Source organism: Centruroides vittatus, unplaced genomic scaffold (genome assembly GCF_030686945.1).
Source record: "Centruroides vittatus isolate TY-2023 unplaced genomic scaffold, ASM3068694v2 contig_943, whole genome shotgun sequence".
Classification (NCBI taxonomy): Eukaryota; Metazoa; Arthropoda; class Arachnida; order Scorpiones; family Buthidae; genus Centruroides; species Centruroides vittatus.
Window position 1 is genome coordinate 615,509 of NW_027122626.1, and position 15,015 is coordinate 630,523.

The 15,015-nt window shown below is 29.7% G+C and overlaps 2 protein-coding genes across 2 annotated transcripts in view; one reads left to right on the forward strand and one right to left on the reverse strand.

The window, feature by feature from the left end:
* Positions 1–15,015, forward strand: part of mbo (Nuclear pore complex protein Nup88) — a 128,353-nt gene that overhangs the window by 80,276 nt on the left and 33,062 nt on the right. Inside the window, exons 7-8 of the mRNA XM_067282205.1 lie at positions 5,270–5,368; positions 12,797–12,983. Coding sequence (XP_067138306.1) covers positions 5,270–5,368; positions 12,797–12,983 — 286 coding nt within the window. The remainder of the gene's footprint in view (positions 1–5,269; positions 5,369–12,796; positions 12,984–15,015) is intronic.
* Positions 1–15,015, reverse strand: part of LOC136985018 (SMC5-SMC6 complex localization factor protein 1-like) — a 386,884-nt gene that overhangs the window by 10,507 nt on the left and 361,362 nt on the right. The gene's annotated exons all lie outside the window — the stretch shown is intronic.

Consider the following 15,015-nt stretch of genomic DNA (forward strand, 5'->3'; position numbering starts at 1 on the left):
TGCTTTTTTTTCATGTCCATCTTCTTACCTATGTATGTTCAATGACAATTGAACCTTTTAGATGTTTCTATATGGCTAACTGAATTATTGTTATCAAACATTTGTAGCAATGCTCTTCAGTTTTTCGCATTCATAGCAATCAGCTTTCTTCCATTTCCTGGCCATTTTTTCACATTCCAGATATTCATACTTAAAAATATTATACAGTTGGTGGCCTTTACAGTTGGTGATTTGCTATGGCCTTTAGCTAAAAAATACTCTACCACCAATTTTTTGAATGGTTCACTCTATTTTCATACATTTGAACAATGTGCTCTCTTAATATGCCATTTTTTAAAATCATTTTTCTGAACTGACTCAAAAATGTTGGAAAACGTCACATGCTGTAACTGAGAATGTATAATGGTGTCATTTTTGGCATGAAGATTTTAAAATGATCTTTTTGAGTTCAAATTTACGATGCTTTAATCTCAGTCTAGATTTATTGTCTCACCTTATTAATAGCCTGATAATTTGGCATATCCTTTGGTTTAAAATTTCTAACCTTTTTTTTTTTTTAAATATTATGCAAAGTTGAATTTATCTGCAATATATATATATTGCTAAAATAAATCAAGAAGTGTGTGTTGCTTTTGTGTTAATTGTAGGAAAGAATGTATTTTCAGCGACAGGTCTAAGTGGTCAGTTCTGTTTATATAGTTTAATCATTTAGAAAAGAAATTCTTAGACTTTTTAATGTGGTTAAGATTTAAACTGAACTGATCACTTAGATCTGTCATAAATTAAGAAGATTTTTCCTCTAATATGAAAATGTCATAAATATTTATTTTTTATATTTAAGGCATTCTTTTTGGAATTTGAAATTGTTCCAAAAAGATAAAAGAAAAATTGATCAAATCAGAAACAAAGGTAAAATTGCTTTCAAGCAAAATTTTAGTAGTATCTATCTGATGGAAGTTTTGTTAAATTTGAAATGGTACAAATAGAATTTTACAAGTCAATTTAATTATTTGTTTTATCTTGTAAAATGAAGAAGATATTCATCATTTGAATCATTATGAATGTGGAATGTGATAACAAAAATAAAACTTAACGTTACAACATTATGATTTATAACTAAAAGTTGATTAATCAAATTTTTATTTTTTACACAGTTATAACTAGGGTTTCTCAAATGGGATCTCGGGATCCTGGCTGTTTCTTTTATCCGGGAAATTCTCATCCCAGGAAATCTGCAAATTTCTTAAAAGTTTGAGCAAATAGCAAGTATAATAACTCATAAACTGTCAGAATATATGTGTATTTATTAATTTTAAGCATGCTTATTAGTTGTTTGTTTTTGCTTGTTATGACATTTCACAGAGTGTCAATAACCAACATGTATTTGTGGCAGGACTCTGAAAATTCTTTACTTGTCGGAACCTGTAATATCTTGAATAATTGTGCTGATGCTGTTTTAATTTTGAACCATGCTCAGTAGCTTCAATAACTGCATAGCTGTAACATCAGGTTGTGCAAATTGAGCAAGGATAGAATCGAGTACAAAGTCTGCAAGTATGAAGTTTTTCTTCATAAACCCAATTATTAAAGCCAAACAAACTGCCGAATTATTGGGCTATAAGCTTGATACTGCTATTAAAGCAGTCGAGTTAGACAAATTAAGAATACTTGAGAGCAAAAGAAGTACTGCAACACATCTCAAAAACGAACTAGAAATCTTCGACACTATGGGTGAAAAACGCATAACATTTGTCTTCTTAAATGCATTAAAGACGATTCCACCCACACCCATTGAATCGGAAAGGGCATTTTCAGTAGTGGGACTTTTCATTACTAAAATAATAACCAGATTGAGTGATCGGAGTATTTTCTGTCTTTGGTTTTCAAAATCTTATAAAAATTTACAATAATATTTTGTATTATGTTTTATTTAAAAAATGAAAATTACCTTTTAAGTTATAAGTTTGATCTAAGTTCAATATTTTTTAATTTTCAACTCAATTCAAAGGCATTTTGTTTTTTCTTTTGTAAGCAGTTTCCAACAAACTTTAATAAATTTTTTCTATTTGTGAAAATTTCTACATAATTCAATGGCAATTTTAATATATATCTTACACAGCATTATTAATTTGATTTTGGAGGTTGCAGAACATATTAAATTACTTTAAAAAATAAAAAATAATTATATCATTTGATTTCAAGATATTTTGTATCTTAAAAATAATTAATTCTATCCTGGGATTCCGGGAAACAGTTCACTTTTATCCCAGAGTCCTGGGACAAGTGAAAGACCGGGAAATGAGAAACCCTAGTTATAACGTTATTTTTTTACATAATTTTAATACAAAAATATTTTTTTCAATGAAGGTCATATTGTAATATTTATTGCAAAAACAATTGCATTTAGTATTTACAACATTGCTTGGAAAACTGCCTTGTAGTCTAATATGAATATTTACATTAAATTCTGTTTGTTTAAAATATTTTGTGTGTTAATGTATATTTTATTTGGTAATGTCTTGAAAATAACTATAAGTTATGAGTAAAAGTATTTATTAGTATTTCTTGTGAAATAGCTCATATAAGGGAACTTAATGGTCTATGTGTAAATATCAAGCAAGACAATACTTTATATAATGTGTTGAATTCATAACTCCATGATGATACATCTTTTACATGAGGAGAATAAGTCAACAAACAGGCATTAAGAAATATTTATTTCTCTGAGAGCGCTTTTGACACTGTTATGAACAAATTTTAAATCGACAAAAAAACATTTGATTATTTGATTTGTATATGTGCCTGAAGGTGACGTTCATAACAGTGTTGAAAGCACTCGCTGAGAAATAAATATTTCTTAACACCTTTTTGTTGAGTTATTCTTGTGTATGTACATTTGTCAGCCTATCTATTTACATTACTTTACAAGATATATCTTTTAATGATTTTTCTTATTTTTGCACTTAATAGATAATTAATAACATTTTAAGTATAAAAAACAGTTTTGTGACCCAGGATCCAAATGAACTAATAAGAACAATACAAAACTTAAATTTAATGAACGATGAAATAGGAACTGTAATGGACTTTGAAAGTTTGTACCCCTCCATAAATTTAACATTGTGCTTCAAAGAATTAATTGAATTTTTGATACAACAAAATCAAGAGGTGGAGAAATTCATGGAAAACCTACAAGATTTGGCAGATCTAATTTGTTTTCATTCCTTTTTTAAATTTAATGGAGTAATATATAAACAAAAGAAAGAAGTTCCCATGGGAAGTCTTATGTCTGGACTCCTATGTGAACTAGTAATAAGAAAGTTGGAAAAGAACATCATCGAAGATTTCGCAGATAGCATCGTTATATACAAACGATATGTTGATAATGTTTTAATAATTTGGAAAGATGACCAATGCATTAACGATTTCTTGACTGCAATCAACAACAATGAACATGGTTTGAAACTAAAATCAGAACAAAAAAGTTGAAGAAACATCCACTTCTTGGATATTAACATGGAATTTAAGCTAGGAAACATACAAACGACAGTATATTTGAAACCAACACACGCTCCTTTATACATACCGGCATGTTTGAAAGACCTGTTTAAGTATAAGCTATCTGCATTTAAGGCGCTCATCAAAGGGGCCTTCTTATACTGCACCAATGTACTAGACCGGAACAAAGAAATTAATAGAATCCAAAAGGTAGCGAAGAATTTGGGATACAAAATGTCCACAATCAAAGGCCTCATCAAGAGTTACAGTAAACAAAAAGGTGCAACAGCAACGAATAATGGCACCACAAGTTTCAACAAGTTTACATACAATGAGCAAACAAGGAAGGTGGTGAAGGAATTGGGAAAATACAAAAACACAAACATAGTTTACAAACGAGCACCCAATATTTATAGACTATTAAGAAATGATAAAGACAAAATTGGAATGGAAGAACAAGCGAACCAACAATTAAGAATTGATAAAGAATATATAGGAGTGACAAGAAGAAGCCTCAAAGTATGGGTAAAGGAACATAAATATAGTGTGAGTAAGGGACTCAACAGCACAATTTTGGCGAGTATGGCGCAGGTGGACAGAGCAGTAGTCAAATGGAATGAGGCAAAGATAGTTAAAACAGCACATTCACTGTCCACCGCAATGGAAATGGAAAAAATAGAAATTTACAAAAGTAAAATGAGGGACAGATGCTTAAACTCAAAAGATGCAAATGCATTACCATTGGCTTGGAAGTACAAAATTGAAAAGAGTATGGGATTTGATAATCCATAAAATATGGGCTGGAGTTTATAGGAATTAGTATTCACAATTAATTAATCTGGATGTAAAATTCTTTGTTATTATTCAGTTATTGTATTTTATTATTTATCTTTACTTTTTACTTTATGTTTTCGTTTTTTGTTAATTTGCAACGCGTTTTGAGAGTATGTTAATCCGTTAACTTAAAATGCAAATTCAAATAAATTCGAATGTTACCATTTTGAACAAAAAATGTAAAGCCTGAAGATGGCCTATTATAGTAGGCTGAAAACGTTCGGAATAAAACAATAAGCTCAGCGAATATAAAACAGGTGTGTTTATTTAAAAAACAGTATGAAAATTCAATCAGCAGTCCAATGTCAGATGTCCCATCAGTTTTTATTTATTTATTTTTTTACTTTTTTCATCCTGTGAGTACCAAAAGGACATTTTTTTCCCATGTCCATCATGGGTCTAGTCAGGCATACAATGAAAGCAGCTGGGTATAAAGTGAGGGATAAAGCCTGACAAATTTAGTACACTCTAACTATCCATGAAAAACCCTCTGGCTGCTTGCTCAGACTTAATCCTGGGTCCCTAGAGCAGTAAGCTAACAGTTTAATCATCTTGATCATCCAGTTATACAATGATGTCTCATATATTTTTTTTTAATTCTTGCCTATGCATTCTTGAATACATTCCAAGTTGTATGATCAATTTATAGTGATATGCATATTACAGTTATTAAAAATCAGATTTATTGGTATTATAATTACTATTCTACTGTAAATGATATGTAAAACTTATTGACATTTCTAGCAATTCTAATCATTATATTGTTTAATTAAACTGCTTATAATTCGATGATTTATGGTAATAAATTTAAACAGGAAATTTTTCATGACACAATAATAGAACTAGGTTGTTTTAACTTGTTGTTTATTTTATGTAAATTATTTTAAGAAGAATCATTAAATTTAGATAAAAATATTTAAAAAGATTTCCTTTTCAGATTTTAGTTCAAATGTAAGATATTATTGTACTCATACTGCTGGAATTCATGGAATTGCTCTACCTTTAATTCAAAAATTGGAGCAGTTTACTGAAGTTGGTAAGTTTTGATTCTTATTTATTAAATATCAAATTTCTATAAAATAATTAAAAATGTAAATGGATTTGAAATATTTTTGAATAGCATTCAGTATTATGAGCAATGACTTTATTTTATGGTTATTGGTTGAAAAAATTAACCATTAACACACAGTGAAGAACCATTTACATGTTTCTAATGGGATTAGACCAAAAAGATATACAGTAGAGAACCGAAAATCGGAATTAATTGGGGACTGGGGTTGTTCAGATTAGGGATTTGTTCCGATTACGGTCTATGTACGAAAAAATATATTAACCTGTCCGATGTTCAAATTTTTCTCCGTTGCGTGTCGCTTCCTGTTGAATTTTTCTCCGTTGCGTGTCGCTTCATGTTGAATTTTTGTCGATTTTAAGCCTAACGAAAATTTTTATAATAATAATCGAGGCTATCATATTGTTAAAAATTATTTCTGCATTTTGTACAAACAAAATAAATATATTGAAGAATATAAAAACATGAAAATTATACTTTAGAAGTAAATTTAGTATCAAAAACGTTCGATTCAGCACGACACAGTCCGATTGAAAATCGTGCCGATTACCGGCGATTCCGATTACCAGGGTGCCGATTTACGACTCTCTACTGTAAATCAAAAGACATAATCAAAATTTATGCAAAGATAGCAGTACTAGTAGTACAATTCATTAAAAGTTTGTAATGTTATGAATTTTTATGACAAACTCATATTGTTACAAACTTTTAATGAATAGTTTAATGTCTACCCTTTATTTTATATTTTTACTAAAAAATAATAATTCTTTTTATTGTACACCTTCTTTTGAAGTTTTAGTGATCACTGGTCAAGTACACAAATCATATACTACAATAAATTACAAGTTATTTTTGCCTGTTCAAGACTGAAGTATCTGCCATCTAGAAACATTTTTCTAATAATAGAAAATTCATTCAGAACATTAGGAATTGTATATTAGTAATTTGGATTGGAATAATTCCTGAAATAAATTTATATTGGTAAATGAACATTGTTTGTGGAGTTTTTTTGCTGTTACAGGGAACTATAAAATTAGACACTATAGTCTGATCACTTTTTATATTTATTAACTAATAAACTATCAAGTGCTAGTACTAGCAAATAGCTATTGCAATATTCTGTTAAAAAACACACTCAGAATTTATTGAACATATTCTTTGCTAATTCTTATATTCCTTACTTTAAATATCTAAAATTACATAGCATAAAACTGACCCAACCAAGTTCATTCTCTTACTGTAAGAGAATGAACTTGGTTGGGTCAGTTTTATGCTATGTAATTTTAGATATTTAAAGTAAGGAATATAAGAATTAGCAAAGAATATGTTCAATAAATTCTGAGTGTGTTTTTTAACAGAATATTGCAATAGCTATTTGCTAGTATTAAAAAGGGTATAGTATATAAATGAAATTCCATAATGAATCTACTATATAAAACTGAAAAACTGGGCTGTCTGTCACAGTATGCCAAAAACAGCCACTAGGGGTGTCCCTAGCTATTATTTAAATTAACAATAAATTCAGTTTTTTGCATAACAATATTAAAATAATAACAAATGCGGTTTTTTGCATTTTTGACTGTTTTAGTAGGGTATGCCATGAGAATGCACATTAAGAAAGGATTATTTAAAATTCTCCCACTGGGGAGAGGGTTAAGGGTTACCCTGAAGAACTGTACTATTTTGGATGCAGTTTTTTGTGTTTTTGACTGTGTTTTAGTAGGGTACGCCATGAGAAATTTGGTATATATTATTTTTATTTGTAATATGAATTTATTATTTATACCATGGAATGACACCGCTGCTGCTAGAACGTCCACTAGGGGGTGTCCCGGGCTACTAGTTTAGACATATAAATGAAAATATTTTACAATTGAAAGAAATGGAATGTTTTAAGAGCATCATAAAACAATGTATAAGCATGAAACATATAAACAATTTCACTGTATTTAAAAACATATTTTATTAAATTCACTGTTCAGCTTTTGTTGGAATGCTGCTATTCATACTTCTTGAAAAAATATAGAACAGTTAGGTGTTATTTATTTTTAACATAATGAAAAAAATAATTACACTAACAACTTTCACTTTATAATTCTTTTAAAGATTTATATTATTATTTTATAATTTTATGTTATACATTATATGGTTTAAATTGAAATTTCTATTAAATATTCCAAAATCTTAAAAGTGTCTAATTATTCAGTAAAACCATACTCCATAATTGTAATTAATCAAATAAAGCACCATTTTAAATTTGGGGCAATTTCAAGTTAACCTGATGAATTGTCCAAACTCTATATGTATATCAAATTAAAGCTTATGACAAGAGAAACAATTTCTAGTTGGGAAACTAGAAGGAACAAGTTAAAAATTGCACTTATTTTTTATTTCTCCACAGATCACTTGATTTTTGCATCTAACTTGTAAAATGTATAATAAATTGACAGTAGAAGACACCATAAGCAACAAGTATCACTTTTCTCGTGGATTTTACTTTATTTAATTTTATTACTGCAAATATCAACTCTACCTTACAATAGCAGCATACTCAATATGGTTTTCACACAAGAAGTTTGAAAATTTCAAAGGACAAGAAGAACAACAAGTTTTCAGGAGCATTACCTCATTTACATTTATTAGTAGTAGATTGAATAATAGTAAGTGTAATGCATGCTGCAAAAATGCACTTTTTACTTCAGGTGAAAAAATGCAGTTTTTCAATCTTTTCCCTCTAGTCCCTTGACTTAAAACTGGTATCATTGTGATCATGAGTTTTAATTTGAAATTTACCAGATGAACAAAGTATTTGGACACTTGTAAAGAAGGAAAAGTGGTATTTATTTGCTGAATTTAGTACATGGTCAGATCCATCTTTGGCTTTAATGACTAATGGAATTTACCAGAACTTGGTGGAAGGCATGCCTCAGAGTGTTGCTGCAACACTCTGGGGAATGCTTTCCACCAAGTTCTGGTAAAATATCAGTAGGAATGTTTTTTCCATTCTTGTAAATGACTACAAGCACAGCCTTCAAAGAAAGTTGTGACAGATGAGATGTGGTGTAACATTCCAGTTCATCCCAAGAATGTTCGGTTGGGTTCAGGTCAGGACTCTTAGCAGGCCAATTCAAAAGTTGAACCGCATGCTCTTGAAACCACACGTGGATAGAACGTGCAGTGTGGCAAGGCATTTGTTCATGCTGGAACACATGGATCTGAAGTACTGCCATGTCACAAACAGTTCTGAATTGTCTAGAATTCCTTGTTAAACATTGGCATTCATGGTGATAGGCCCAGAACCAAAGAACCCAGTCCATGTCAGTGGAAATAATCTCAAACTATTACTGATTCTTTGCCACACTGTACTGTAGGAACAACACAATCACAATTGAATCATTCTCCAGGTAAGCAACAAACCCAAACTTACACATCTGACTGGTCAAAGTCATGTGGTAACTTCAATATTGGATTACAAAATCTTGTGATCCAATGCAAGCTGCTTTGGGGCTTGCATTGTACAACTGTACTTGCTGAAAGTTCTCTAGTAATGTCAGCAACAGCTGACATGTAATGTTTCTTCATATTTTGCACTAGTGCTTTCTTCCTGGGATCAGAGGTCTTCTATGCCAGTGTACAAGTTCATATTCTCTAGTTTCTTTCCATTGGTAAATAATGTCTGCAACAGTTGGTTTGGAAATTTCAGAAGCCTGGAAATGCTATATAAAGACTGATTACTATGATGGCATATAATAATCATGCTGTGCTGAAAGTCAGCAAACTCTCTTCCATGTGACATTTTGGCAAATACTAACTTCTAGGAGTGTGCAAAGTTATGCAAATGACCACAGCAGCTCCATGTAATCATAACATAAGCAGAAGGAAACATTTGCATTCTTTGTTATGGTATAAATAGTACTTGTCCTTTTTGTATCTGTGTCTGGATATGTTTGTTCACCCAGTGTGTAGTTTGGGCATTCCCCAGGGTGACTGAAAATTGCTATAAATATGACATTGTTCTTTTGCATTTTATCAGTAAAATATAGAGCTAAAATGTATAATAAAAATTATTTAATATGATTAAATAGTTGATATAATATTAAATAAATTAGATTTTAATGAAAAAATCTAATATTATAATAAATTATGATTTTAAATAATGTAAATAGATTTAAAAAAATACTTAATGGATGTTGATATAATGAATAGTTTTAATTAATATATTTTTTAATCAAAATTACTTTGGTTAAAAGTATTTGGTTAGTGAAGTATGTTGATTGGAGATCCAATATAATAAGTCCTTACTTGAATTATTGAAAAAGTATTTTTAAAATGCATAATTCAAAGTCGTTAAGAATTTGTAAAGCAATCTCTTGACAGAATAATTAAAGATAGATTGGAAGTGGTGCAGACAAAGAGGCAAGCTCAGAAATTATTAGAAAAAGATGAGCAGAGGACTTTTGAATTAGAAAAGTTAAGGCAGCAGCATTTACATAGAAGAAGAAATAATGCCAGTGATTCTTTAAATACAGATATGATAGAAATGCTCACTATGAGTTTCTGAAGCTAAAGCATAGATATCATTTAAATGATGGTGATATCAGCTTTTATATTACATTGTTTGAGGGACAAACACAGTGTATTTTATTGAAAAAAGAGAATTTGGTCTCTCACCTGTTGGTACTATTACCTTATGAGATAATTCACTGTTTTACAAATTCCTCTTTAAAGCTTTTTGCACTCAAAATGATATGTTTTAAGTCTGAAAGTTTTTACAAATCTCCACATTTTGAGACTGGACGCAAAAAAGGCAAAAATTTCTTGTTGGTATGTGTTGGCATCTGTTTCATTTAATATCTCAGGATGGGGTAATCATTAAGAAACAAACTTTGGCATGGTAGCTTGTATATAAGAAGATTTTGGGTGGTAAATGGTAGAGGGGTGAAGAGATAGAGGGTAGTCACACAGTGGCGTACCCAAGAGCCTTGGCTCCCCTTCAAAGAAAAAGGAAAGAAACACCAAAAATTTTTTCCTAATGTTACTTTTTTATTTATATTGTGTTATTTCTTATATTTCTATACTAATAAATGAATTAATGGTGGCATAAGATGGAAATTTTATTGAATTTACATTAAAACTTTTTATTCATTTAACTTGACTCCCTCAAGATTAAATCCTGAGTGCACCACTGTGGTTACATGTCATATCTCATTTGGGGTTGGACTTAATGAAGATTTTACTTGTTAGCATTTATGTGAGCCTTATGCCATTTTATAATAATTAAAAATATAGACAATTTTTATAACAGAATCTCATAACAGATGGTACAACAAAGTTTTATTTATTTATTGTGATTAATAATATTAAAAATATATCTATTTTTAATATAATCTCATAACAGCTAGGAAAGTTATGCAGCTTGTTGCTGAATTTTTTTATATAGAGAGGTTTCAAGGTCGCATGTCACGTGATAAAACACACGTTTGCTCCGCCCATTCGCCATTTTTGTGGTAGTTTTCGCTCGCTTAGCTTGCACGTGGTTTGTTGTTCGACGTCTTTTTTTAGTTTAAACGTACAAAAATATTGCAGTTCTATTATCATGGATTAAGTTAAAAAAGACTTTTTTCTTGCGGGCTATTCTAGCAGTCTAACAGGACGAGATGCAGCTCTATACGAAGAGAAAATTTCGTTATGTCAAGGCAATCCATACGAAGCCAGTTTATCAGACTAAGTCGTAGATCAAGAGTTGTGGCCGAAAGTAGAATTTGGTGATATAAACTATTTGGTTTTGACAACAAATTTCTACATCCTGTCACAAATGAAAGCTTATAAATCTTTAGAGGCCCATAACTATTTAACAAGTGGCTGGGTTTCTCCTGATATAAAAGTAAAAGTAATGAATAACAGCAAAATAATATTGCTTGGAAAGATATTTTTTCTTTTGTTTGTACGTAAAACTCGTGTTTTTACGTATTTCTTAACTAAGAATTTATGTCTGAAAGTAAAAAAGTCTAATTAAAAACAGCTGTGGCAATTTTTTTAATTCAAATTGTTTCTTTATTTTCTAGTTGAAGTTAGCATATAATAAGCCTGCTTGTTTTTAGTTTTAACGTGAAATGTTTATAAGTTTGCACTAGCTAAAGCTTGAAATTACATTAGTTATTCATTTATAAATGCACTATACCGAAATAAATTAATATAAGCAAATCAGTAAACTCTTTTAGGTTGTAAAATATAACTTAGTGTTTATTAATGTAAATATTGAAATAAAATGTTTCTGACAAACACTTGTATTGATATTCACTTTATTCGCATCAAAATTTTTCCGGTTAATTCTTGAGAGCCATGCAGTTTGCCTTTGTCCTGAAAGCTTCTCAGATTGGGATCCTTGATGACAAATAATGTCGGGAATTTTAAAAAATGATGTTCCTTTGTTCTTGAGTGAACTAGCATCACACCCAATTACACAACAAATCACCATAGTGATATACGCGACGAAAAAAAACAACACAAAAACTCCAGTTAAAGCGCACGTGAACACACACAAAACGTAAACAAGTCACAAAGAGTCACAAAGATGGCGCTGGACAATTGCGCATGCTCACGACGTCACTCGTGATGTCGACATGAAACCTCTCTATAGGGACATTGGTGTTGTTATCATAAGATTTGTCAAAATCACATTTTTAATTTGTATCCTGTTCTTATGTTTGGAAATTTTGTATATTATCTCAGAGCTACCATGTGATTTACCTGTCCCTTTTCTTTTTTGAATAAATGAATTTAATGTACTGTAAACATGCATTGGATCTTTTGAGTATATGCATGCAATACTGAAAAGATCTCTTTGTATCTGAATATATGTTAAAATGAACATCTATATACTAATATATAATATGCCAATAGTGGCCAAAGTGTAGTTTGTGCCACATATATAACCATATAGAGATAACAAGTGAAAAACTTAGACAGCATTAAAGTGTGATTTGAAAAATGGTAAAAATATTAAGTTAGAAGGGATAAATTACATTACATTAGATCGATTGTATTAAATTAGTGCACAGATGTGGATCCAGTCAGTAAATTAACTTATGGTTTTAAGCGTTTGGATATAAACAGTTGTTAATTTCACAATTGTATAAATGTTAAAATATTATAATGTTGTTTATATTTAAATTTTAAAAAGTCATATAATTTTAATTTTTTACTGTAGTTGGTAATAGCTGTAGTTACTACATTAGAGATTATTATTGCATTTATTTTTAAAAAAATACATATATATATATATATATATATATATATGTGTGTGTGTGTGTGTGTATTTTTTTTAATATATGTATTTTATATATATATATATATATATTTTAAAAACAGATACATTTTTAATGTTTCTTATAGATGATGCTGAAAATTTTCTTCCTCAACTAGAACATCAAGAAAGTATTGTTGAACATGTAATATGTTCCCAACCATTATCAACTACAGCTCCTGCACCAATATTAGGATTTGGTTTGACAATTAGTCCAATTAGAACAGTTTTAATTTCTTTATTATCGTCTTGGGAATTTGTTTGCTTACCTCTTTTGTAAGTTCATTTTTGTAACACTTTATCATCAGTTTTTATCATCATATTTTTGTGGAATGACTGGCATGTGTGTTTATCCTGGGGGAATGCCAGTTTAAGTGAGGTTATACATTCCTTTCTAGAGGGTACATTAAAAAAACAAACAAGTTTTTATTCCAAAACTGTGAAACTGTCATAATTACATCAAAAATTACAATTATATGTTTAATTTATTTGTTTTGTCTTCTTTCTAATGATGTAGAATACTCATGAAATTCCAAAAGTGCTTTTTTTGTGTGTATTTTATTGTTATTTGATTCAAAAAAGCAAAAATAAACATATTAAATTTAAGAAACTCTCTGTAAATTATCTCAGCTTACATGGTTTAACCTGATTAACATTGGTTTTGTGTGAAATTTGAGAGGAAGGTGTTATTTTTAAGGTCGGTCAGTGTAGCCCACACTAACTTACTACTACTACTACTACTACTACTACTACTACTACTACTACTATAGATACTTTATTAATTGTTTTATTGACTTGTAAACCAAAACTCTTTTCTTTAAGTCAGTCAAATTACAGTGTTATTATTTTATTATGCTTGGAAGAATGCTTTCTTCAATGTTTAATTAACGACTAGTTCTGTTAGATCTGATTAATTTTATATTTTAGTAGCAGTTTAACAGACATGCTGGTCTCCCTCATTTTTATGCAGCATGCCATCATTCCACAAAAATATAGTATGAGTTTGTGTAATTAAGATGGGCTAATGTTGCATACATTGTTTTTCAGTTTTATTACTGTATTTTATTTATAAAAGATATAAATATTTTAAATAAATGAAGTTTAAAAAAACTTTTGTACTGGATATCCTTTTGCTCTCATTATAATTCTTATGAGTAAGCATAGAATTGCTTGAGAGAACAAATCATACAAGAACACAACTAGGTGGAAACACGGACTTTTGTTGGTTTCTGAGGATATGCATTTCAGACAACATGTCCCTCATCGGTCTTGTTTAAATTTTCCAGCAACCCTTTAGTTTTTCTATATTATACTGTTACATTCATCTAATGTTTAGATGTTTGTCATACAGTGATTGTTATACCACTTTTTAACACTTTAATGAGTTTTATTATCTTTTTTCTTTTACCAGCCTTTTTAATTTTACAGTTTTAATTGCATTTTATTATACTCCCTCCTTTTATAATTTACAGAACATAAAACGTCATACGAATTTTTAATGTTTATTTTTTTTAATTCTACCATAACCCTCTTTTATAAAATACAGGTATTTTATTCTATTGTACATTGGAATTCAGTTGTCACAATTATCTATAACGTACATGTAATTTCTATCAACAAGATAGCTGTAAAATTTAAAAGAAGGCCAATGAGGGACATGTTGTCCAAAATTCATATCTTCAAAAACCAACAAAAGCCTGTGTTTCCATCTTAGTTGTGTTCCTGTATGATTTGTTATCTCAAGCAATTTTATGCTTACTCATAAGAATTTTAAAAAATGTGTTACTTTTTACAGTTTTTGATTATTAAGTAAATAATTTACTTATTAATAATAAAAAACTGCATTGAATTATATAAATCTAGCAAGTAGGCCCGGCGTTGCTAGCGAAGATTAAGATTATTACATTATAGTCAGAAAAAAAAAGTAATTTCATCAACGAACTAAGTTTTTTTAAAGAAAGGTCGAACTTGAAAATCGAATGTTCTATTATTGTTCGATTTTCACGACGTATTCTGATTATATCGTTCGATTTTCATCGAATGTTCTAAAGAAGAAAGGTCGAGAAAAACTGAACTAATCTGTTTAAATTTGAAAATCGAATATGTTCCAACATATTACTCTTTTTCTTTTTTCTTTTTTTTACCAGCACCCGTAAATCTTTTACGTCGCTTTCTCTTGTTCTCCATTGTTACTTAACACTTTGGAACTTATATCTGGTACCCTAACTGTGCACCAAATTTCAACTTTCAACTCCTAACTGTTTTAGCAAATATTAAGATTATAGTCAACCTTACCCGTTTTCACAAA